General features: G+C 40.4%; 1 protein-coding gene across 9 annotated transcripts in view; it reads right to left on the reverse strand.

The window, feature by feature from the left end:
• Nucleotides 1–4890: 4890 nt before the first annotated feature.
• The window catches only part of MPHOSPH9 (M-phase phosphoprotein 9), a 65315-nt gene continuing 45773 nt past the window's right edge, over nt 4891–24432 (reverse strand). For 6 of the 9 annotated variants that reach the window (XM_055321988.1, XM_055321984.1, XM_055321981.1 and 3 more), the window contains 11 exons: nt 24337–24384; nt 23139–23203; nt 21660–21761; nt 14728–14862; nt 13688–13863; nt 12281–12424; nt 11400–11520; nt 10498–10601; nt 9381–9628; nt 9034–9102; nt 4891–5395 (listed from right to left, as the gene is read on the reverse strand). In XM_055321988.1, coding sequence (XP_055177963.1) covers nt 5294–5395; nt 9034–9102; nt 9381–9628; nt 10498–10601; nt 11400–11520; nt 12281–12424; nt 13688–13863; nt 14728–14862; nt 21660–21761; nt 23139–23203; nt 24337–24384 — 1314 coding nt within the window. In that variant the 3' untranslated portion in view covers nt 4891–5293. Of the gene's footprint in view, nt 5396–9033; nt 9103–9380; nt 9629–10497; nt 10602–11399; nt 11521–12280; nt 12425–13687; nt 13864–14727; nt 14863–21659; nt 21762–23138; nt 23204–24336; nt 24385–24432 lie in introns of those variants that run through there. The other 3 variants (XM_055321983.1, XM_055321990.1, XM_055321989.1) reach the window with 3 other exon arrangements.

Here is a 24432-nt window from a genome sequence, read left to right on the forward strand (position 1 = left end):
GCCGCCGTGCCCCGCGCGCCCCAGCGGCCGCTGCTGCCCGCCTCGCCCGCCTCGCCCGCCTCGCCCGCCTCGCCCGCCTCGCATTCCCCCAGTCGGCGGCGGGCCTGCGCCTCCGTCAGGCCGCGCGGGGAGCGGCGGCGAGTCCCGGCGAGAGGGGCCGCCCCCGCCCGCCCCGAGGGCCGGGCTCCGCCGGAAGAACCCGGCAAACTTGGGGCCGGCTCGCTGGGTCCCCGCCGCGGCCTGAGCGCGCTGCCCCGCCGGAGGGGGGCGCCTCCCCATCACCGTCGGCCTCGCCAGGGGCCGCGGAGCCGCGTGCACCGGCGGAAGGGGCCGATCGGCCTCGCCGCAACCGTGACTCCCAAGGAGCTTTCTAGAAGCCAAGTTAAGGAGCAAGAGGACAGCTCTGGAACGCGCCGCACGACTTCACGAGGCACTTGCCACGTCACCGGCAGCCCCCTGAGGCTCACCCTGGACGCTGGAGGCTGGCATCAGAGGGCGGGTGGCGGCCGGCAGGCGGGCAGGCGGGCAGGCAGCAGGTTCCGTCCGCGGCACCGAGCGCATTCGCCCTGGGCTCAGACGATATAACGCCCCTGGGTCATCAGTACTGGGAAGGGGTGTGCGTGAAGCTCCAGTTCCCGACCTCAGAGTCCAACTGGAAAAGGGTCAGAAATAGCTTTACCTTGGTATTCCCTCCTGATTGGAACTCTCCAGTGGCAAACAAGACCACCGAGGGGGTACTGGGTGACATTTAAAGCAAATCGTGAAGCATGTAGTACTTAGATTGAGCAAAAATGCCCTTATTTGCCAAGATCTGAAGTAATGGAATTAAACAGGGCACACCTAAAACCTAGCTTACGTATCACCTTCAATGGGTGAAGAGTGCTTTTTCCCCTGGAAGGGCAAGTGCTAAAATTAAAGCAGTCCAAGACTGTCCAGATGCAGTCGGAGATACAGCAAAACCACCAGAGGCTGCTCACCCCTGTGGCTACAGTCAGAACTAGAAGAGGCCGCCAGGAAAGCCAACAACTCTCAAAATACCTCTTTTTTTTTTTTTAAAGATTTTATTTATTTATTCATGATAGTCACACAGAGAGAGAGGCAGAGACACAGGCAGAGGGAGAAGCAGGCTCCATGCAGGGAGCCCGACGTGGGACTCGATCAAGGGTCTCCAGGATCACACCCTGGGCTGCAGGCGGCGCCAAACCACTGCGCCACCAGGGCTGCCCTCAAAATACCTCTTATGACGATTGGTGAGAGAAGTGAAGGTGCCCCAACAAATACGAAACCGAAACCCCCACCTTCCTCCTTCCACCGAGTGCCTTAAAGTCCACTAAGAGAGGTTTTGGGGGCATACAGAGAACTCCACAGAGTGAGGTTCTTTGTCCACCCTCCAGAACTGAGCACCTGGATGATACCATTTTAACCCTGCCATGACTGCACTCAAAACTTGGAGTTACCTGGTAAGAAGAAATACACTAAGATCTCAAGACAGTTCGTATCCACAAATATTTATTGAGTGCCTATATGCAAGAATGAAGACATGATGGTCCGTCCCTGCTCTCACAGAGCTTACAATTCCATTACTCCAATACTTGCCTAGATTTAAAAACAACTGCAACAAGCACTTGTCTTTGCCTAACCGTCAGCAGCACTGGAGGAAGCAAGTTTTCACATTATATTGGTCACTGTTACAGTGCAACTGTGAATAAAACAATTATCTTTGAAGTCTGTAGTCACAGGGATGACATGGTCTATCACGTCTAGCAAATGCAAATTTATGGCTTGATTCCTCCTATTTGAGAGGCAGCTATTGAAATAAAACATAAATCAGAAGGAGAAAGCTTTGTAACACAGGTCCTAAGAATACTGATGTAGTTTAATATATTATCAAACTGCCACAGAACTCTTGGCAAAAAAGTTATTTCCTGCAAAATTTGTGCAACATAATTGGTTGAATCAGATCTGTACATATCATGACCACACACACTCACTCATGATGGGTAAACATGATTTACCTGTACGACTCTTAAAGGGCGCTAAGTATGCACTTATGTTTTAAAGCTTCTTAAAGACTCACAGACCAAGTGGCACATTAAAATTTAGTGAAAACTGCTTTCGAGATAAGTAAAATGACAAAATGTCTAATTATTACATAAGTGCAGAATTCAAACTTAAATAGCATTCAGCAAAGCACCTGGTTTTTCAGAGTTAAAAAGGAGAACACATTTTGGCTGTTTGTCAAACTCTGAAAGCCATCAGTATCTTCATATGGCTCTTCTGATGCCCAGTGCAGGCGTGACCTTCCCACAGTCCTGCTTTACAGGCCATCAACTACAGAGGTCTAATTCGGGAATGTTAAAAGGCGCAATTATTTTGGTTACATTGTCAACATTTTTCATTTTTTAAGGAAAACAACTTAGATTTACATTAAATTACCCCCAAATCACCTATTTATAATGCCTCTGAACGTAATACCCAACAGATTACCAGTTTTAAGTCACCTGAAGAAACAAAAAAGCCATCTCACGCCAGAAAAACCATTTGAACTCCAAGAAATCTTTTTTTCTGCAAAAAAGGTGGAGAGAACATCTTAGACCACCTAAATGTCAACCAACCCAAGGTAAATTTTAAGTCAACTGCTAGGGGCACAACCTACTTTTCTATTTAAAAAGTACTAAATCTCTCTCACACACACACACACACACACACACACAAGTACTAAATCACTACTTCAAAAGCCTCTGTAACTCAGAATGAATCTGACTTGTGTACTTTTGTTGAAAAGTTCCTAAGCACCAGGTAGTTTACATAATCTCTTTTAAAATGGAAGGAAGCTTCTTATTGCATCATCTTATCTCAAGCTGCAGAGGCAGACAGGCCTAAGCCTGGTGGTGACCCAGGTTCCCCGGGCTCTTCCTCCCCGGCCCAGCACCCCTGCACTGAGCCACCTCCACTGCGTCAGTGGGAACACGTCTGGTGCCTTGAGGCACCGGAAGGGGAGGAAGGGGGCAGAACCAGGTGAAGACGGAGAGTTAATTCTATTTGCATTAAAAAGGTACTTCCTAGAAGTGGAAGATGCACTCCCGTTGTTTTTCCTCTGCAGCTCAGCCCCACCTGGGAGCAAAGTAGTTGACCTCCCAGGGACACCAGCTGCTTTCTAAGATTGCCACCTTTGAGGCAGAGTTGTTTTTAAGTTGAGCATTCTGTGTTCGTAAATTAAGCACACAAAAAAAGGGAAGGATGGCTGAAAAGATTTCCTTGGTTCTCCTCTTCACAGTTATGAAGAAAAAGGTTTAATTTTTAAGTAAGTGACTGATACTTCCCATCTATTATACATTTCAAGAATCAAAGCATATGTTTTCTGAGAGGCACAGAAGAGGTTTTGATGGGGTTTCAGATCTTTCTTGGGATAAGCCAATAGCGACTACTAAGACAAAACTCACTCTTTTGAAACCACAATTCCCTATTCTTCTGAGGTAATGGACTTCATGATCAAAGGACGGGACAATGAATATCCTAGTAAGTTTCAAGTTTTGTGTAGGAACATAAAGGAAATACCATCAGTAAAGTCAATCCCTTTACTAGGTCTTGACACAGCTGTACTGGAGCTTGATTAAAATTAACTTTTTACTACAAGTAGTTAACTTAAAAAAAAAAGGCTAGAAAAAAAATAACATGAATAAAGGCACTTATTCTGTTGATGATTAACTGTGATTAGCCAAGGTCTTCAACTAGTGGCAGAATTTGGAGCAAAGATTCAATTCATGGATAGGAACAGGAGAGGCAGGTGTCAGTGGCCCCTCCCTACGGAGAACCCCCCTCCCCAAAGCTGAGAAGGGAGCACAACTGGGCATCAGCCCTGGGGCCCAGCCAAGAAAGCTTTGGTGAAGGGTACTCAAAGACAGTTTGAGATCCCTGCTCAAAGGCATACATAGACCCTAGTGGAGTAATGGTTGGCTTGGTTCATTAGAACTACAAGCTATTTAAGAGTCACATAAGAAGAAAAAGCTCAAAAGAAAACCAAGCTTTAAAACCTGAGTATTATCAGTGGGAATCAATTTTGAAAATTTAAGGATGAGTCTATTGATCAATACATACATGAATATGTGGGCTCTGGATTCTGACCAGCCACCAAAAAAGTGGGCAGTGGAGCAGCCCAGACTTGACTACTTGCTAGTGATGCTGACCAGAGCACAGCCTCCTGCCTACATGCCACATCCAAGAGTGAAGAGGTACTACCAAGGCAATGAGCTGGAGCCTTCCAGCAAGGTCAAAGCTCCACCCACACACATTCCCTGTCCATGAACAAGCAGGGTAGGGTGCTCTGATCTGAACCTAGCAGCCTTATAGCACCTACTATGGCAGCAGTTGGGGTTTTGTTTTTTGTGGGATTTTTTGGCAGGGGTGAAAGTGTGGAGCGGGATTAAAAACATCTGCATGGTGACTCTGAGAGCTAAAGCCTGACACAGAGGAAACCAGGGCTGCTCTTATAACCTCACTGGGTGGTGGCCTTTCATCAAAGCTTCATCCATCAACTTATTGCCACAGGAGGGACACAGTTCCACCCAGAATGCTGAACAGAAAGCTACAGCTCCCCAACTGCTTGCTGCTTTCTAAAAAGTACTACATATATGACATTAAAGAATTACAACTCTCATTTTTCTTTCTTTATCAACAGTAAAGTTCAAGGGAAACAAAATGAGTTATTCATAATTTTCAAAGCTTTCCAATATTTCCACTATTACTATTCTAATATTCACTCTAAGACATATTCCTAAGAGAAACTGCATTGCCATTAAGAAAAGAATTTCAACACAGCTAAATTTCCAGGGTATGATGCTTTTTTTTTTTTTTTACATTCAGCATGTATTAGTCTATCATTACGGAAGCTGTTCTTAAGCATTTATTTTAAGAAAAGAATCATATTCACAATGTAGGACAAGTATATAAAATTAGTGTGCAAAGTTAATTGTAAAAGGATAACACTATTTGTTTAGAAACAAGCTGCCTCCCCTGTTTACATTTTCTTACTATTGATATAAACTGGAGACTGATACTATTTAAAAATAATACTTTTTAAATAGTAAAATATACAAGAGATTCCTGAGCATAACAAAAATATCTTGAAAATATGTGGCCATTTGAAGTATAAAATAGCAAGTGTAAAGAATAGCATGATTGTAAAACTACTATTTGAAGGCTTATAAACAGTACAAAATAGTTTGCCATTTCTGAGTGCATAATTATACGTTAGTGCAAACAAAAACATCTCAAAATTTAATGGGTACAAATCTCAGAGATTTGCAGAGGTGCGCAAAACATGAAATTTCTTTAATGTCATTCGAACTGAGCCCAGTTCTCGATTAATCCTTTCCAAACGATCTTCCAGAGCTTCCTGAAGGAAAATAACAGGAAAAGTTTCGTTAGAATTCTACATCAAATTCGCTGGTTCTATAATTAACACCAAATTGACCTTTCTTTCAGCAAAGGAGCAAGTATAAACATTCAAATCACAGTTACTTTTTTTACACACATCTTGTTTATATTATTTCTTTAAATTAACAACGCGAATCAACTTTTCAACCATTCAAAACAACCCTGTACTCAACAGAGCCTCAGCACACATGCTACTTGGAGTCTAGAAATTCCAGCAAGCTTGATACAAATAACTGCAAGAAGCTAAGAAGTCTCTGACTCAGGCTGAACCAGTCAAGATGGTACTTCACACTTCAGCAGAAGAAATGGACACATGGACTGGGGCCTATCCCACTTAGGCATATGCCAAACAAACTTTCTTCTGACAAGAATTTCTAAGTTAAAAAGAAGGGAACAAGCTGGAGGAGTTTTTCCAAGAAACAGATTTCACAACACATCAATGTAACAACTGCTATTTTTAAATAAACAGTAATATTATTAAATAAATAGTGCCTAGAATATAAATTTATCATTTTAGATACTTTACTCGGTATTAACTCCAGTGGTGTTCTGAAATAAAACTTTAAAAATTCCTTTTAAGCAACTTTAATTATAAAAAAATCATATAAGGGGTGCTTGGATGGCTCAGTGAGTTAAGCTTCTGCCTTCAGCTCAAGTCGTGATCCCAGAGTCCTGGGATCAAGCCCAGGAGTCTGGCTCCTTGCTCAGTGGGGAGCCTCCTTCTCCCTCTCCAACCAACCCCTGGCTCCTTCTCTCTCTCAAATGAATAAATAAAATCTTAAAAAAATAAATAAAAATTAAAAATATAAGGATCAAATGTTCAAGATAAATAGTTAGAAAACAGAGGAGTAAAAATAACCAGTTCTTCTTTCCTGTCTTTTTTTTTCTGTAGATATCCACATCATTAAGAAGAAAAACAAAAACAATGAAATTGTTTACTTCAAAACATTTTTCAACTGAACTTTTCTTGTTACGAAATATCTTTCTATATAATCATTTTAAATTAATGTGTAATAGTCCATTAGGTTTAACCAAGGATCTTTTAGTAGAAATTTAGGTTGCTTCTAATTGGATGCCATAAATAATGCTGCAATAAATATTCTTTAAAAAAAAATTTCTTTGCAGGCAGCCTGGGTGGCTCAATGGTTTAGCATCACCTTCAGCCCAGGGCATGATCCTGAAGACCCGGGATCAAGTCGCACGTCGGGCTCCCTGCATGGAGCCTGCTTCTCCCTCTGCCTATGTCTCTGCCTCTCATGAATAAATAAACAAAATCTTTTTTTTTTTTAAATAAACAAAATCTTAAAAAAAAAAAAAAGGATTTCTTTGCACACATCTGTAAGTACTGCCTTAGGAATCATTCCCAGAAGTAAAAATGCTAGGTCCAAAGAAACAAGTATTCTAAAGCTTTGGATTCATGTTAAACTATACTCCAGAAAGTTTGTGACAATTTCCTCTTCTACCTGCCATATATGAGAATATGCTTTTCTCCATCCTGGGTATATTTTCGTGTGTGTGTGTGTGTGCACACGCACACACACATTTAAATACCTACCTATGTTTTTTGTTTGGTTTGGTTTTAAATGATGCTTTTGGAGACAACTGGGTGGCTTAGTCCATTGAACATCTGCCTCTTGATTTGAGGTCAGGTCACGGTCTCAGGGTCATGAGATCCAAGCCTCATGTCCAGCTTTGAGCTCAGTAGGGAGTCTGCTTGAGATTCTCTCCCTCTGCCCCTTTCCTGACACATTTGCATGCCCTCTCTCCTTCTCTCTCAAATAAACAAATCTTTTAAAATGATGCTTTTGTTCAAATTTGTATTTTTTTTTTACTCATTGGTGAGGCTGAATATTTTTCATCTTTTTTGCCCAATTTTACCTTTTTCGCCCAATTTTACCTTTTTCACTTATGAATCATAAATAAGCATTCTCAAGTTCCTTTTTCTGTCACTGTTTCTCCTTACCGAACAGAAACAGCTTTGACATGTATGAATAAAATCTACTGCCTTTTGGGATGCTTCGGTGGCTCAGCGGATGAGTATCTCCCTTTGGCTTAGGGCATGATCCCAGAGTCTCAGGATCAAGTCCCACTTCGGGCTTCCTACATGGAGCCTGCTTCTCTCTCTCTCTGCCTATATCTCTACCTCTATGTGTGCGTCTCTCATGAATAAATAAATAAATCATAAAAAAGAATCTACTGCCTTTTATTTTAAGAGCTTACAACCATTACATAAAAAATATTAAACAAATGTTTCAGATAAATTTAGAATCCGAATATCCAGAAGTTTTCCTTCTGTCTTCCCAATAAGAAAGAGCTTCATGTGTCGAGTCTTATATTGAGTAGACTTTTTTTTAAAGATTTTATTTATTTATTCATGAGAGACACAGAAATAAAGGCAGAGACATAGGCAGAGAGAAGCAGGCTCCATGCAGGGAGCCCAATGTGGGACTCGATCCTGGGACTCTAGGATTATGCATTGGGCCGAAGGCAGGCAACCGCTGAGCCACCAGGCATCCCAAGAGACTTACAGTCTTAAGGAGAAGTTAGGCATATAGGCCCTAGGAAAAGACCGCTGCTGTTTCCTTTGCATTCTTTTTCCTTCTGGTATCACAGACCAACCTGAAAATGAACTTTTCCTGAAATTAAAGCACTGAAAGGCCAAAACACGCAGTGATATAAGAGACCTATCCTTGCTATTATGCTTAAAATGTTACAAAAAAGGGCAGCCCGGGTGGCTGAGCGGTTTAGTGCTGCCTTCAGCCTAGGGCATGATCCTGGAGACCCAGGAAAAATCCCAAGTCAGGCTCCCTGCATGGAGCCTGTTTCTCCCTTTTGTATCTCTCTCTCTCTCTTTCTCTCTCTCATGAATAAATAAATAAAATCTTTAAATTAATTAATTAAATGTTACAAAAAGTGATTTTGTAAGTCCCATGGTTTCGTGTATTTTAGTTCTCTTTGAAAAGCAACTAAAAGAAATGCACATGACCCGCTTCACCTGCACCATCTCCTGCTCAGTAATGGAATCACATTTCTCTTTTTAACCTCTACAGTGATTCCAGGTGCAAAGCACAACTGTTTCACATATTTACTAAACGGAAAGGGACAGAAATAAATTAGATATTGGGGAGGAAAAAATGAATACAAAAAGGAACATTTTAATGTGAGAGGATTAATTTAATGTAAAATCTGTTTGAAGGCATATCACATAGTGGCATGAACGTCTTTTTCATGGGTATAAAGGTAAAAAATCACTTTTTACCCCCGAAAGCCAGCATGCCATTCTAAAATATATTATAGGGGCACCTGGGTGGCTCAGTGGTTGGCTGTCTGCCTTTGGCTCAGAGCGTGATCCCGGGGTCCTGGGATCAAGTCCTGCACCAGGTCCCCCACAGGGAGCCTGCTTCTCCCTCTGCCTATGTCTCTACCTCTGTGTCTCTCATGAATAATTAAATAAAGTCTTAAATCACCAAACACTTCCTAAAAGGTTAACCGTTTTGCCCAATTGCTTCAGGATGCCTAAATTAACATCATCTTAGAAAAAATGGTGCACTAGCCAGCATCACAACGCTAATCCAGATTCAAGCTAAGGCATTTCACCTGATTCAATCTCGTCTGCAAAGTGATCCGTCCTCCAGTAGAAGGCATTCGACTCAAAGCCGCCTCAATCTATTAACACAAAAAAAATTAAATGAAAACAGAAGAATTCTGATTCATGGCAGGGAAGTCTGCAACAGAATGGAAAGGACAGGCTTCAGCCTAGTATTCTCTTGTCCAGCTCGCCTTCATATAAGTTCCCTCCGTCCTAACCAGCAAGGCCAGCTCAGCTCTGGTGTGCTATCCACAGTAACTTCCTGAGATGGCTGGCCTCAATAATTCCCTTCTGACTATTCCTCAGACACAAGCATTAAGGTCAGAAAAAGGTTTAAGTTTTTGCTTGTTTTTACCTGGTCTTTTTCTTTTGTAAGTTCATCAAAAAACCGCTCCGTTTCAGCTAGGGTCCTAATTTTTGCTGTATACTCAAAATCATTACCATGTGGTGCTACTGGCGCAGGCTTACACTGTTCATAGCTAACTGATTTATTCTTCTCCCAGGCTGATCGCACAGACACTTTCTTCACTCCATTTGGCAACAGTCCGGGAGAAGAGCTATGATTAACATGGATGTCGGTGGCTGTTTCTGAATGTTTTTTTTCTGTTGAGAGAAAAGAAATTTCTTTTTTTTTTTTTTAAATCAATTTTCCTAATAGATCATATACATAACTATCTAAATTATCTAACTTCACTTTCTGGAAAGGGCTGCCACATACCAAAAAAATGGAACGGAAAGAGACACAACAATCATATTTACTCAGTGCTTTTTCTTCACAGAATTCTACAAGCTTTGCCCTCAGTTTAACAATATGTATAACTTCCCTAAATGAAGGTGTGTAAATTTAAATGAACTATAAATAAACTTGAAGAAAAAAAAGTTAAATGCTAAACACTTGTCTAGTGGACACAAACCCACACCAATGGAAAAGAGCTAGCATGTGCCCAAGTGGGTCACATGCATTCTCTTGTAACTTTATTCCAAACTTAAAAAGATAAATGTGAAAAAAGAGGGCAGCCCAGGTGGCTCAGCAGTTTAGCGCCACCTTTGGCCCAGGGCGTGATCCTGGAGACCCGGGATCGAGTCCAACGTCGTGCTCCCTGTTTGGAGCCTGCTTCTCCCTCTGCCTGTGTCTCTGGTCTCTCTCTCTCTCTCACAAATAAATAAATAAATCTTTAAAAAAAAAAAAAGAAAAAAAATATCACCTAACGCCTAAGTTGCACAGAAATTACAGAATATAAGAGAAAAACTGAAGAGTATGGCCCCAGTAAGTAGTAACATTAACACTGTTTGTCAGTGAGAACAACATTGACACATAATATGAGCATCACGAATGCTTATTTTAGAGGTCCTTGGGCAGAAATTATTTAAGTGCAGGATATTAAAATATTTAGGACCTTGAAAAGATACCAGAAATTCACAAAAAGAATGACTATACCCATAACTAATAATTTTTTTTAGGAAAAAGATACCTTCCAAGTCATCTAGAGGAAGAAACTGGAGTTGTTTCCTTGGTTTGGTACATTGTAACGCAGACACAGGAACAGTATCTAAATCATCCAAAAGTATATCAAATCTATTGAACGAAGCAAGTTGCTTGTGAGAAAAAAATGTTAATTGATTTTCCCTATCTCCACTAGAAAGATGAGCTGGCATCCAGTTAATTCACATATTCACGTATTAAAAAAAAAAAAAAAAGCTGGTCATATAATTTTCTAAAACTGAAATTTAATTTATATTTCCTAACACAAAATTACATTTACATATTGGAGACTTGAAACATTTACCCACACAGTAGCTCTTTCAATCTTTTTAACAACCTTATAAAATAGGAGGGAAGTACTATCCCTTTTTATAGAAGGGGAAACTGAGGTTCAATGTGCTTAAGTCATTTCTCAAGAGCCTGAGGGAGCCAGGTTACCAGCTCTCACACTGCAGGTGTCCAAGGCTTCCCATGGCAGCTTGCACTGCAGACCTGCTTCAGAGAGAGAACAATTTTTTCAGGCACCCAGGGAAACTTACGTGTACTGACAGGGCCATACCAGGACAGCCCACTTTCTTGTACAAATGGCTCAAAAATTTCCCTGTATCATAAACCTTTTCAGGAAAAGAAACAATTATCATTCTATACCCAAAAGCTGGAGGGACTCTGAGGCAGTTTTTAAATTCAGTGGTAGCAGTTTACATAGTTTAAAAACTGTTTTCATATATTATAGTACTTTATTTTCAGTATGACATTCATTTAAATGATTTAAATCCATAGGGTTCCCACTGGCAACTGAAAAATCAGTGATAGCTACAGGCATAAGCAGACACTTAAAAGAAAAAAAAATCAATAATAAAATATTTTATTCTACTATTTTAGAGAACTTACCGAGTTGGACTGCTTTCATTTTTGCTCAGTAGATGACTAAATCCTGGGGACAAATTTTCTTTAGGAGATCGCTTTGGACTATAAGCCACAGTCACTGGTGTTAACATAATCTCTCTTTTTGCTACAGAAGAAAACAAAGAGGAAATATTCTTTTTTTCCTACATAATACATTATATTGCAGAACATACTTCCTTTTTCAGTACTTTTTGGTAACTTTAATGGAATTCAATTTTATTGTAAAACTTTTTGAAAGATAAACAAAAGCATCCAAAATAAAAATAATTCATAATCCCAACACCTAGAGGGAACCACCGTCAACATTTTAGTGTTTCAGACTGCTGTGTCAGCACTTGAGACTCAAAACTGGTTTTTCAGGATTTTAGAAATTGACTGGAAATAAGATGGAAACACCAGTGCACATTCCTGTAACACAGGTACATACAAATATCTTCAGCTGTTCTGAAAATGGAAATCAAGAAAACAGAAACCTAATGCTTAACCTTTAAAACCTTCAAGAAATTGAAGGTAAATATATAAAAAGCAACATCTTTTTCAGGCTAGCCTAATTTGTTTGAACTAATATTTACTTAGATAGTCGTCAATAATCTCAAAAACTATCAAGTGGTGTAAGCTGCAAAAAAAAATTTTGCTGGACACACACACACACACAATCTCATTGTAATATATCGTGATAATTTCTTCACCTGTAGTCATAGTATCTGTGCAATCAAGTGATATACTACTATTGAAGAAGATCCTATTTAGGGACCCTGGGGCTCAGAGTAGTCTCTAGTAGGTGCTAGAGAGAAAACATGAGGCGTGTGCGCACAGCTTGGATGCCCCTCCTTTCAGCCAGGGAGATATATACATCTAACTCTTACTTGGAGTATTCGATTTACGAGTTGAAGGTGGTAAAGACGATGATCTCTGTGAAGCAGAGTTAAATCTCTTCTGTCTTTGGGCACATTTCTCTGGGGACCGATTTGTACTGATTGATGTTTCAGTTTGCCGAGGATTCACTAATTCTATAACAGACAAATTGTTAAAAAGTAAACAGAACAAACCTAGCTTTGATTACCTGCCTCGATTAACAGATGATTACACCAAGCAAGCAATTCTCAGTATCCAGGTAAGAATGATTATTGCAAATACATAAGGATGAAAAAATGTTTGAAGAAAATGTGGGAGCTTATAAAGAATTCATTCTGGTTATCTGTTGACAATTGCCATTCAAGGTGATTTTTCACAAGAGATTATTTTTAGAAAGCAAGTCACTAATTTATTTACTAAGAGATACCACCTTGGAGATGCAATACCCAAAATGCTAACATTGTAATCAGCAGGCCCCATCAAGTGAGCACAGGAGGGCAAGAAGATGCAAATACTTACTGACTTGCACTTGTGAGAAGGACAGTATTAAAGATACTTCTTGGGCAGCCCCGGTGGCTTAGCGGTTTGGTGCCGCCTTCAGCCCAGGGTGTGATCCTCGGGACCCGGAATCGAGTCCCATGTTGGGCTCCCTGCATGGAGCCTGCTTCTCTGCCTGTGTCTCTGCCTCTTTCTCTCTCTCTCTGTTTCTCATGAATAAATAAATAAAATTTAAAAAAATAAAATAAAGCTACTTCTTGGGGCCTCTGGCTGGCTCAGTTGGAAGAGCATGTGACTCTTGATCTTGGGGTTCTAACTTGGAGCCCCATGCTGAGTGGAGAGATTACTTTAAAAAAATCGTTTTTAAATCTTAAAAAAAGGGATCCCTGGTTGGTGCAGCCGTTTGGCGCCTGCCTTTGGTCCAGGGCACGATCCTGGAGACCCGGCATCGAATCCCACGTCGGACTCCCGGTGCATGGAGCCTGCTTCTGCCTCTGCCTGTGTCTCTGCCTCTCTCTCTCTCTCTCTCTCTCTGTGTGACTATCATAAATAAATTAAAAAAATAAAAAAATTAAATCTTAAAAAAAAGATATTTCTTGTCCTGCGAGATGCTCAGTAACCAAGAAAAGGACAGTAGAAAACATTACATCTCACTTTATGAATACCAAATGTCTGTCATAACTTTCCAATGTGAGACAAGACAAACTCATGTAGAAATTTTCCAAATATTTTTAAGAATGCTGCATAAATCTTTACTAATCAGAAGTAATATGTAGTCTGCTTTGTATAAAAGATACATGTTATGTCATGACTGTGATAAATTACGAGCTAGAGGACTTAATAAGGAAGGTGATAAAACTGGGGGCAAAGAGGAAGGTATCTATAATCTATTATCTCTATATCAAAGGAAAAATGCTTACTATTTGAGGTGTCCTCTTTCTCTGTCTGTGTGCCCCAATTTTTAAATATTTTTCCTTCATCAAGTTCTTTTAAAGCTTTCATGATTGGTGTATCTGAAGTCTCTATTTGTTTTTTTTTCAGTAAGCCTCTTGGTGAACTTCCAGGTGAAGAATCCTTTTCCGGAGGAGAATGATACCTTAAATAATAATTGTAAGACACACTGTGCTATGAAGTGAGTATTTCTGTCCCCCTGAAAACCTCGCATGTTGAAGCCCCAATCCTCAGTGGATGGTGTTAGCAGGTTTCAGCCTTGGGGAGGTGACTAGATATAGATGAGATCATTAGGGTGGGGGGCCTGGGATAGGATTAGTGCCCTTATAAAAAGAAGAGATCCAAAAACTCTGTCTGCACGCATTCACCAAGGGAAGACCATATAACCAGGAAGAGGGCTCTCACCAAGAACCCAACTGTGCCAGCACCCCAATCTTGGACTCTCAGCATGCAGACCTGCAGGAAGAAATGTTTCTTACTCAAGCTGCCCAGTCTATGGTGATTTAATACAGCAGCCTGAGCTAATACAGAATTCACCAGCTTTGTTAGGGGAATAACATGAGAGCTAACAAATACACTCCACAATGAGGATGTATTCTTTACAATGAAATAAACTAAAATTGAACCTGCAGGTAATAGACCAGTACTTCTCAATTCTCTTCACATCCTTGCACATATAGAAATACTATAATTTTGTGGTGCTCTAGAGTAATAGTTGCTTGGGCTGTCCAGAGGGTAAGAGGATCAACAAACACCTTATCCTGATAGTCCATGCACAGCACACCACTGTGTTGGAACACAGGGCAGGGGACGCTCTGCATAGTCTTTGATAGGAAAGTATCCTACACCCATTAGCTTTTCAAAGTAAAATAAAAATCTGGTCCTCAAAAGTAAGACATTGAGGCAACAGAGAAGGCTCTTTAGACCTTCCTGAACATTTGAAAGCAACTGAAATGTAAAAGAAACCATTAAGAAATCCTAAATACGACCTTTGACAAAGCTACCTTACCCAGTAGTGCAGGTTTCCACCAGCTCGTTATCCATTCTATCATTCTGGGTATCCAAAGGCTGGCCAGTAAAGATAGAATACTCTGCTCCTGGTATCAGCCACTTGCGTCTGCTGACGTCAGAGGTGGCCAGTGTGCTAGGACAATGAGAAATGATCTAAGGCATTATGGGCTCATACTTCAGGTCAGACCCAACACATACAGAAAACAACCTGCTTTGAAACATTATATACACATCTGTACAGTAATTCTAAAACTGCATAAAACAACCTTATTTTAGATACATGAATTCTATTTTGTGGTTTTCAGATCCAACCAAACTGTTATTTTAGGTTTCTGTTACTTTGGCATATTTCTGCATCTCAGTCAAGGTATCCTTGTATCTACACAGCTCTGAATACCCCCAACTAACTTCCTATGCTTCATCCTCAATCCACAGCTCAGGCTAAGGAGGTGCAGCAAGAGTGCCCTTCTCATTCTTTCCAGACCAGCACTGCCCAGGAGAATTTTCTGTGAAAAAAGAAACTTCTTCTATCTGCACAATAATACAATAGCCATGAGTCACATACTGCTATTGAACGCTTGAACTGCGGCTAGTGAAATGAAGAACCAAAATTTAAATGTTATTTAATTTTAATTAATTTAAATTTAATAGCTGCCCATAATGACTGGCACTAGTATATTAAGTAGTACAGTTCTAGGCTAGTACTTCCCCCATCTTATGGAAACCATGCCCAACTGAGACTCATACATCATGCAAAAACAAAACCAGGCATTCAACAGACATTAGAACGGTTCCCACTTTCTCCAGCCCTCCTAACTTCAGTGTCCACACAGAGGAGCTACCCTGGACCTCTCTCCAACAACTGGGCTCTACTCACCTGCTTACTCGCCTCCTCCACCAGAGAACACTCACTGGACTTCATCATCACCAGAGAACATACCCTCTTAAGAAATCACAACTCCAAAGATTCTTCTGCCTCAGGTGCTCAAGTATCATCAAGGCACTGTGACCCCAAGGCCTGTGATCCCTGGCCTGACCATTTTCTTCCTCTTCTCTCTTTTCTTTTTAAGATTTTATTTATTTTTTTGAGACAGAAAGTGAGCGAGTGAGGGAGAGAGAGCATGAGTTGGGGGTGAGGCAGAAGGAGAAGCAGACCCCCACTGAACAGGTTGACGTGGAGCTTGATCCCAGGACCCAGAGTTCAGGACCTGAGCTAAAGGCAGATGCTTAACAGAATGAGCCACCCAGGCTCCCCTGGCCTCACCATTTTCTACATATCAATCCCTCTCCTAGCTTGACCAGTTCCCTCTACCTACTCTGTGGTGCACACTTACTGCCTTGACCCCCTTTCCGGCACTCACCTTCCATTACACCCATCCGGCAGCAGAGACCTAAGCCTGGAGGAACACAGTGGTCTCACTCCTGAATGTCTACAATCCTATACTTGGGCTTTGCTGGAAGCGAGCCACCCAACCGTGTAGCCCGTGTTAACATTACAGAGTCACTATCACCATCTCAATAGATACCTAACACTGGCTGACAACATACCTTTCTGTAATCAACTCCGTTTCTCCAACAGGACTCCCTTACACCTTCTCTGCTCTCTCAAACTCTCACCCAGCCCTGCCGGTCAGCTGATACCTCACATCACACTTGAGAGGGAAAAAAGAAACCAGGAGACAACAGGTGTCTTCCTCTCTCTGCTCCCTTCCACAGCCAAACTTCTTACAACTTCCCTTCCTCATTTTCAACTCCCAGTCACTCCCTTTTTCCCTCGATTTTTAATTAAGAAACATCCCAAACATTCTTAGAAAATTACAAAGACTACTACAAGCACTCACAAGTACTTAATTTTAACAAATGCTAGTATCTTACCAGATTTGTTTTCAATAGTAAGAGAAAAGATTATGTACATATGGCCATTTGTATTTTTTAAATTATGTCCATATAACACACACAACCTTTTAATGCTATTGTTTCTATTCAACATGTTTCAGATTTCGCCACATTAACACAAACAGGTGTATCATTTTAGTCATTTACCCACAGTACAAAGATTAGAGCTGGAGTCTGGCCTGGCCTGTCTGAGGGTGTGAGTGGTATCCCATGCTTGTTTTAATTTTCATTTTTCTGATTACTAGTAAAAGGAACATTCTTTCAATTCTATTAGCCATATAGAGAATTCTTTTTTTGTGAATCGTTTGTTCATTTTATCATTTTTCTATTAAGGAGACTTTTTCTTATTGATTTATAGTTCTTTATATCCTAGATACTAATCCCTTATTGGTTCCTGTTCATTTAATATATAAAATATTTCAAGCATGCAGACATACAGATCATATTCATGCACCAACCATCTGCTTATACAACTTTGTTTGCTCTGTTTTCTTTTTTTTTTTTTTTTATGATCTTATTGATTTATTCATGAGAGATACAAACACACAGAGAGAAGCAGAGACACAGGCAGAGGGAGAAGCAGGCTCCATGCAGGAAGCCCGATGTGGGACTTGATCCTAGGACCCCAGGATCATACCCTGGGCCGATGGCAGGTGCTAAACCGCTGAGCCACGCAGAGATCCCCTATTTGCTTTATTTCAATAAACAACAGAATATTACAGGTACAATTCAAGTCCCCTGTGTACCTCTCCAATATCACTCCTCTGATATCATTACCCTAGTGTAAGTGCTAAGGTACCACTTTCACTAAATTTGTATTCAGCATTCCACACATGTTGTTATGTATGAACCTATACAATATGTTCTGCATGCCAAAGTCAATATAAATAGTATCCTACTTCTCCTACAACTGGTTTTATTGTTTCAAGTTGTTTTTAAAAAAAAAAAAAAAATTTATGGGGGATCCCTGGGTACCTCAGCGGTTTGGCGCCAGCCTTTGGCCCAGTGTGCAATCCTGGAGTCCCGGGATCGAGTTCCACGTCGGGCTCCCGGCATGGAGCCTGCTTCTCCCTCTGCCTGTGTCTCTGCCTCTCACTTTCTGTATGTCTATTATAAATAAATAAAATCTTAAAAAAAATTTTTTTTTATTTATTTGAGAGAGAGAGATCACGCCACACGTGAGAGGGGGAAAGGGCAGAGGAATGGGGAGAAGCAGACTCTCCACTGAGCAGGGAGCCCGACATGGGACTCAATCCCAGGACCCTGAGATCATGACCTGAGCAGAAGGCAAATGCTTAACTGACTGAGCCACCCAGGTACCCCATGTTGTTCCAAATTATGTTCTTAAGCTTAAACCACATTGGGGTGTCTGAGCTGACACAGTCAGTTAAGCATCTGACTCTTGGCTTCAACTCAGGTTGTGAGACCAAGCCCCACATTGGGCTCCACATTCAGAATGGAGTCTGCTTGAGAGTCTCTCTCCCTCTCCATCTTGCCCCCCACTCATGTTCACTTTTTCTCTCTCTAAAATAAATAAATAAATATTAAAAAGAAAGATTAAATCATGTGAACAATCAACTTCAGTGGCTGGCAAATTTTCCCCATAAAGCATCAGATAATAAATAGGTTTTTTGTTTTGTTTTAATAAATAGGTTTTTATAGGCCAGATGGTTCTCTGTTGCAAGTACTCAAACTTGCTGTTATGCAAAACAGCCAGCTAATAGGTAAATGAATAAACTTTATTTTTGGACACTGAAATTTAAACTTCATATAATTTTCACATATATGAAATACTATTCTCTGATTTTTCCCAAACATTTAAAAATACAAAAACCATTCCTTGCTCATAGGCCCTACAAAAACAGGCAATAGGCTGGATTTGGGTTGGGGGCTGTGCTCATCAATTCCTGATCTAATGTATGCACTGTCACACTATATAGCATCATTCATAAATATATCACAATATATTAGTTTTTTTTAAAGATTTTATTTATTGGGGGATCCCTGGGTGGCTCAGCGGTATAGCACCTGCTTTTGAGATCGAGTCCCGCATCAGGCTCCCTGCATGGAGCCTGCCTCTCCCTCTGCCTGTGTCTCTGACTTGCTCTTGCTCTGTGTCTCTCATGAATAAATAAATATAATCTTAAGGGATCTCTGGGTGGCACAGCGGTTTAGCGCCTGCCTTCCGCCCAGGGCATGATCCTGAACTCTCGGGATCGAGTCCCACATCCGGCTCCCGGTGCATGGAGCCTGCTTCTCCCTCTGCCTGTGTCTCTGCCTCTCTCTCTTTGTGTCTCTCATGGATAAATAATATCTTTTTATTTTTTTATTTATGATAGTCAGAGAGAGAGAGAGAGAGAGAGAGAGGCAGAGACACAGGCAGAGGGAGAAGCAGGCTCCATGCACCGGGAGCCGGATGTGGGACTCGATCCCGAGAGTTCAGGATCATGCCCTGGGCGGAAGGCAGGCGCTAAACTGAGCCACCGAGGGATCCCCAGTATCACAATAGATTAAATGTTCCAGCTGTTAGACATATAGGTTGCTTTCACTCTATACAACAGTCTCAATGGATGTTCACATTTGCTCCTTCATGCAAACCACTCTCCAGGCCATCAAGCCCTAGCTGGCATACGTAAGGGTCGCCAGTCCCCTCACCTGCTCTCAGCAGCATCCACACCACTGGCCACCATTAGGGTTCCTCCTAGCACCCTGGCAACTCTTTCTCAGGTTCCTGTGCCTAATCCTTCTGCCCCCAACATCAAGACATCAGGGCTCTTCAGAGCTTCATCCCACACAACCTATCATATATCCACCATACACCTATCATATATCCCACACTCAAGCACTACAAAATGATAATTCTAAAATTTCTAACTCTAGCCTAAGACCTTATTTCTGAGCTCCAAATGTAAATTTATAATCACCTGCCTGATTCCCACTTGGAATTCGTATCAATCTCAAACTAAAATATTTGAAATGGAAATTCTAATCTTTATATCCCATGGTCTACTCTTCTCAATTCTTCCCTAGTTCAATATACGGCACCCTGAGTTGCTCAAGACAGAAACCAAGATGTTATGGGACACCTTCCTTTCTTCTCTTCTTTTTTTTTTTTTTTAAGATTTTATTTATTCATTCATGAGAGAAAGAGAGAGAGGCAGGCAGAGGGAACACAGGCCATGCAGGGAGCCAACAGGCTCATCCGGCTCCAGGATCACGCCCTGGGTTGAAGGTGGCGCTAAACCACTGAGCTGCCCCCTTTCTTCTCTTCTTAACCAAGTTCTGCAGATTCTACCTCTGGAATCTCTTTCAGACCCTTCTAATCTGTCCATTTCTATGGCCACCACCCAGCAAACACCATCTCTCCTAACACTACAATTGCCTAGTTAGTGTGCCTGCTTCTCCTTTTCCTCTTCATCTCCTCCCCATGGCAGGTGCATTAAAAAAATAGAAATCAGGGGTGCCTGGATGGCTCAGCCAGGTAAGCATCCAACTCTTGATGTCATCTCAGGTCATTATCTCAGGGTCACAAGATTGTGCCCCACATTGGGCTTTTGCACTGAGCATGGAGCCTGCCTAAGATTATCTCACTCCTTCTGTCCCTCCCATCCTGTTCACACTCTCACTCTATAAAAAGAAAGAAAAAAGAAAAAAAGAAATCAGATGACCTAATCTTATCACATAAAACCTTTCAAAGGTTTCCCAAAAGATTTAGGAGTAAAATCCAAACTCCTGACTATGGCTTAGAAAGTGATATATGACCATCCATGATTTCACCTGGAGCTACTTTACCCCTTGCTGGCAATATTCAGTCACACAAGCTTCCTCCAGGTTCTTTAAACATGTTAAGCCCTTTCCTACTTAAGGACATAATAAAGCTCATTTCTCTGCCTGGAACATCTCCCTCCCTCATGCCTCTCCCCACCAACACATCACAGGGCTTACCTCCTTGCTTACAAGTTACCTCCACAGAAAGGCCTTCCCTGACCCCAATTTCATCCCACTCTTGTTCTCTCTCAAATGTTCAATTTCAGTAACTTATGAAATTTTTTCTTTAAATAATTCACTATGTTCTAACTTAAGGTTAATGAACAAAGATCTAGAGAAAGTTTCTCATTTGACAATTATGACTTAGAAAGGTTACAATTTAACAATCTTTCTGATACACATCAGTATTATGACTTTATGATCTACTCATTTAATATACTTTATAAAATCATAGTAAAAACTAATACAAAAAACCCTACTCTATAAATGTATCAAGATAATGCTCTGAGATTATAGCAAAGCTAATTTTGAGTAACTAAAAAAACTAAAATGAAAAATCCATACAACCTAATGAAGATTTGTCTTCATAGGTCTGCTCATTAACGTAGGAATAGGGGCACCTGGGCGGCTTGGTAGGTTAAGTCACTGCCTTTGACTCAGGTCATGACCCAGGGTCCTGGGATCAAGCCCTGTGTAGGGAATCCCTGCTCAGCAGGGAGCCTGCTTCTCCCTCTCTCCCTGTTCATGTTCTCTCTCTCTCTCAAATAAATAAAATCTTAAAAAAAAAAAAAAGGAATATTATTTCTGGAATTTTTGGGTTACAAGACTTTCTGAGATATTCTAGCCCAATGTCCTCGTTTTTACAGATAAGAACACTGAACTCCAAAAAACTTAAGTGATTTGCCTAAGGTCACACAGCTGGGTAGAGTCAACAAAGAAAACATTTCGTGTCTCTTTACACCGAATCTGATTCTATTTCCGCCTTTTGGCAAATGCTTCTGCATGAGAGTTTTTATGATATCTAATAATTAGGTGGTTTTTTGTTGTTTTCTTAAGTAAGCTCTACATCCCTCGTGGCGCTCTAACTCACCACCCCAAGATCAAGAGTCTCATGCTCCACTGACTGAGCCAGCCAGGTGACCCATAATTAGATGCTTTTACATATATAAGTTTTATAATGACACTTAACTCTGACTTCCTTATGACTTAAACAATAAAAGGGTGCACCTATTTCTAGCTTTATGGAGATTAAACAAAATAACTTACTTGGCATGTGAGGATCTCAGGGGAGTTTTAGAATTATGGCGAAGACTTAACATATTTTCATGCTCCACTTGCTTGACCTGAGCTTCAAGTTTTGAAATTATTCTAATTCAAGAGGAATGAGATAAATTAAGTACACAATAAATTTAGAATAGCTTAACTACAAATTATCTAACAGACCCTTCTAGAAAAGGAGTGACAAAAGAACTGCTGGTTGGTAAACCTGCTTTCATAATAAAATGCCCCAATAATTGTTAAAAAGCTGAACAAATTGGAACATATACTGAAAGGCAAATACATTAAACTCTACAAAGAAGCATTCCATATACTACAACTGAAGGAAAAGGAAACAACAAATGGACTAGTCAAGTTTAAAAAAAATGTACAAATCTGACTACAGACCAAAACATGTGGTATAAATTCAATTTAAAAAAATAAATACAAGTATTCAAATAAACTGCAATTCTACCATGTTTAATTCTAAATATGGTAGATAATGTTTTCACAAAAAAGGGAGATATATATTTAATATAAGAGCCAGTAAAGACTTCCTAATTTTTAAGACACAGAGGCTAAACTATCCTGAACTGCTATCTAGAGGCAGCTTACCTCATCTGTGCTAAGCACAGAATAAAAGCCTATTTTCAAGTTTACCCACAGAAACTAAGACTCTGGCCAATTAATTGTTTTGAGGTTAGCTGGCATTCTTTCTGTTTTTTAGACTTTGCATATGTCTTTGTCTCATCTTTTAAACTCAAATTCTTGCCTACCCTGCTGCAAGGAAGGTTTGAGAACAGCTCTAACAGGCTGACACTTTATGCCAATCTCATAAGGAAGCTATCATAGAAAATGCATCACAGAAAAGATCTGAGCAGATAAGAAGGCCAGTGTTCACACTCTCCCCAGTGGGAAGTCCTGAGGAGTGCAATAAAATCTCCAAATAAGGACACATCTCCAAATACAAATACAGAAACATGCTCTAAAGCCAATTAGAAGTATTCAACCATTTGCATAGGGACCATTTATGACTCTGTTTTTATCTACGTAAATCAAATCATGAATATAGTCCCCAAACCAGGTTTTTAAGAAAGTAGATGATCATAAAGTTGGTGTGAATGCTGTTTTCTTTTGGGAGCACAAATATAATTCGGTGAACTAGACTGCTTCTTAAAATTCTTTTTTTTTTTTTTTTTTTGGATTTTCAATGGTTTAGTATCATTTAGATTTTGCTATGCTGACAAAAAACAGAACATCTCAGGAAATGCACACTTCTCAATACAACCACCAAAATAATCATTTAAAAATCTTCTTTGGCTAAAATCAAATGTATTTCCAGGTCAGGGGAAGGTTAGCATAAAATACGATCTCTAAGTGCCTAAAAATCCTAAAGAAAAATTTTCTGTTCATTGCGTTCAGTATGGACACATACTTAAATGCTAAAAGGAGGCGTAATTACCTTATTAGTAAGATAATACATTTTACCTTTTCAAGTCAGAAATCTGAGTATGTGCATCAAGCAATTTGTTCTCAGTTGTATTTAATGTATCCTATGAAAATAAAGGAAAAACCTTAATAACTGAAATATTCAGGATGTATTCTTTTAAAATACACAATATGAAACAAATCAAAGGCCACACCAGGGGCAGCCCCCATGAATTAGTGGTTTAGCACCACCTTCAGCCCAGGGTGTGATCCTGGGGACCTGGGATCAAGTCCCACGTTAGGCTCCCCGCATGGAGCCTGCTTCTCCCTCTGCCTGTGTCTCTGCCCACCCCCCTGTGTCTCTAATAAATAAATAAAATCTTAAAAAAAAAAAAAAGGGCACACCAGAGAGCTACACAGAAAATTATGCAGATACTCAGCAAATATAGCATCAACCACGGGAGAGAATACATAATTCAAGGGGAAAAAAATGAGAGCAAAACACTGATTTATACAAACAGCCATACATACATCCTTGTCAAATAGGTACAGCCTATTATGCCTTGCTCGATTACAAGCAATCCAGTGTTAAAACGGACATGTTTTAGCCACAACTTGCCTAAAACTTTAGTAAATGGCAAAACAGATACCTGGCCAGTGAGATGTGAGATATGCTGATTGGCTCCTGAGACCCCAGCATACACACATGCCCACCCACTTGCCCAGCTGTGCAGGCCTGTATGCTGTGAACAACCACAACCTTTAATTTTTTTTTTTTTAACACAACCTTGAATTTTATACAACAGAAATACTTTGGACACCACCTACAGCATTACTGTGGGGCTTCACTGAATTCAAATATGTAGTTCCCACACTTTCATTAAAAAAATCACACATAATAAACTCAAAGAACCCCACAAAAAGCAAATGCTTAAAAAAAACTTTATATTTAAATATTATTTAGTAATTTTTTGCATCAGTATCATACCTTATACTCTTCCAAAAATTTCATCTCAACTCATCTCAAATAGCCATTCAATATTTGTTAACACATCCAAAAATTTAAGACTTAAGTGGGCAAATGTTTGAAAAGAAAGATACTGATAGAGAAGATGAAGTGAGTGATCTAACTCAAGCAGCTGGATGGGGATGGAGGATGAGAAGAACAGAGGGGTATAAATAGCACAGGTCAGCCCTCTTCATTTCCAACCCAGTATTTCTGCCCCTCCATGAAGCTCAGAACATGAATCATTATTACCTTTACTCTTTCATGTTCTTTTCCAAGGGATTCATATTCTCCTAAGAGCTACAAGGAAAAACAAAGAAATGTACCACAAAATTAAACATTATAATG

This window comes from Nyctereutes procyonoides, unplaced genomic scaffold, assembly GCF_905146905.1.
Source record: "Nyctereutes procyonoides isolate TBG_1078 unplaced genomic scaffold, NYPRO_anot_genome, whole genome shotgun sequence".
Classification (NCBI taxonomy): domain Eukaryota; kingdom Metazoa; phylum Chordata; class Mammalia; order Carnivora; family Canidae; genus Nyctereutes; species Nyctereutes procyonoides.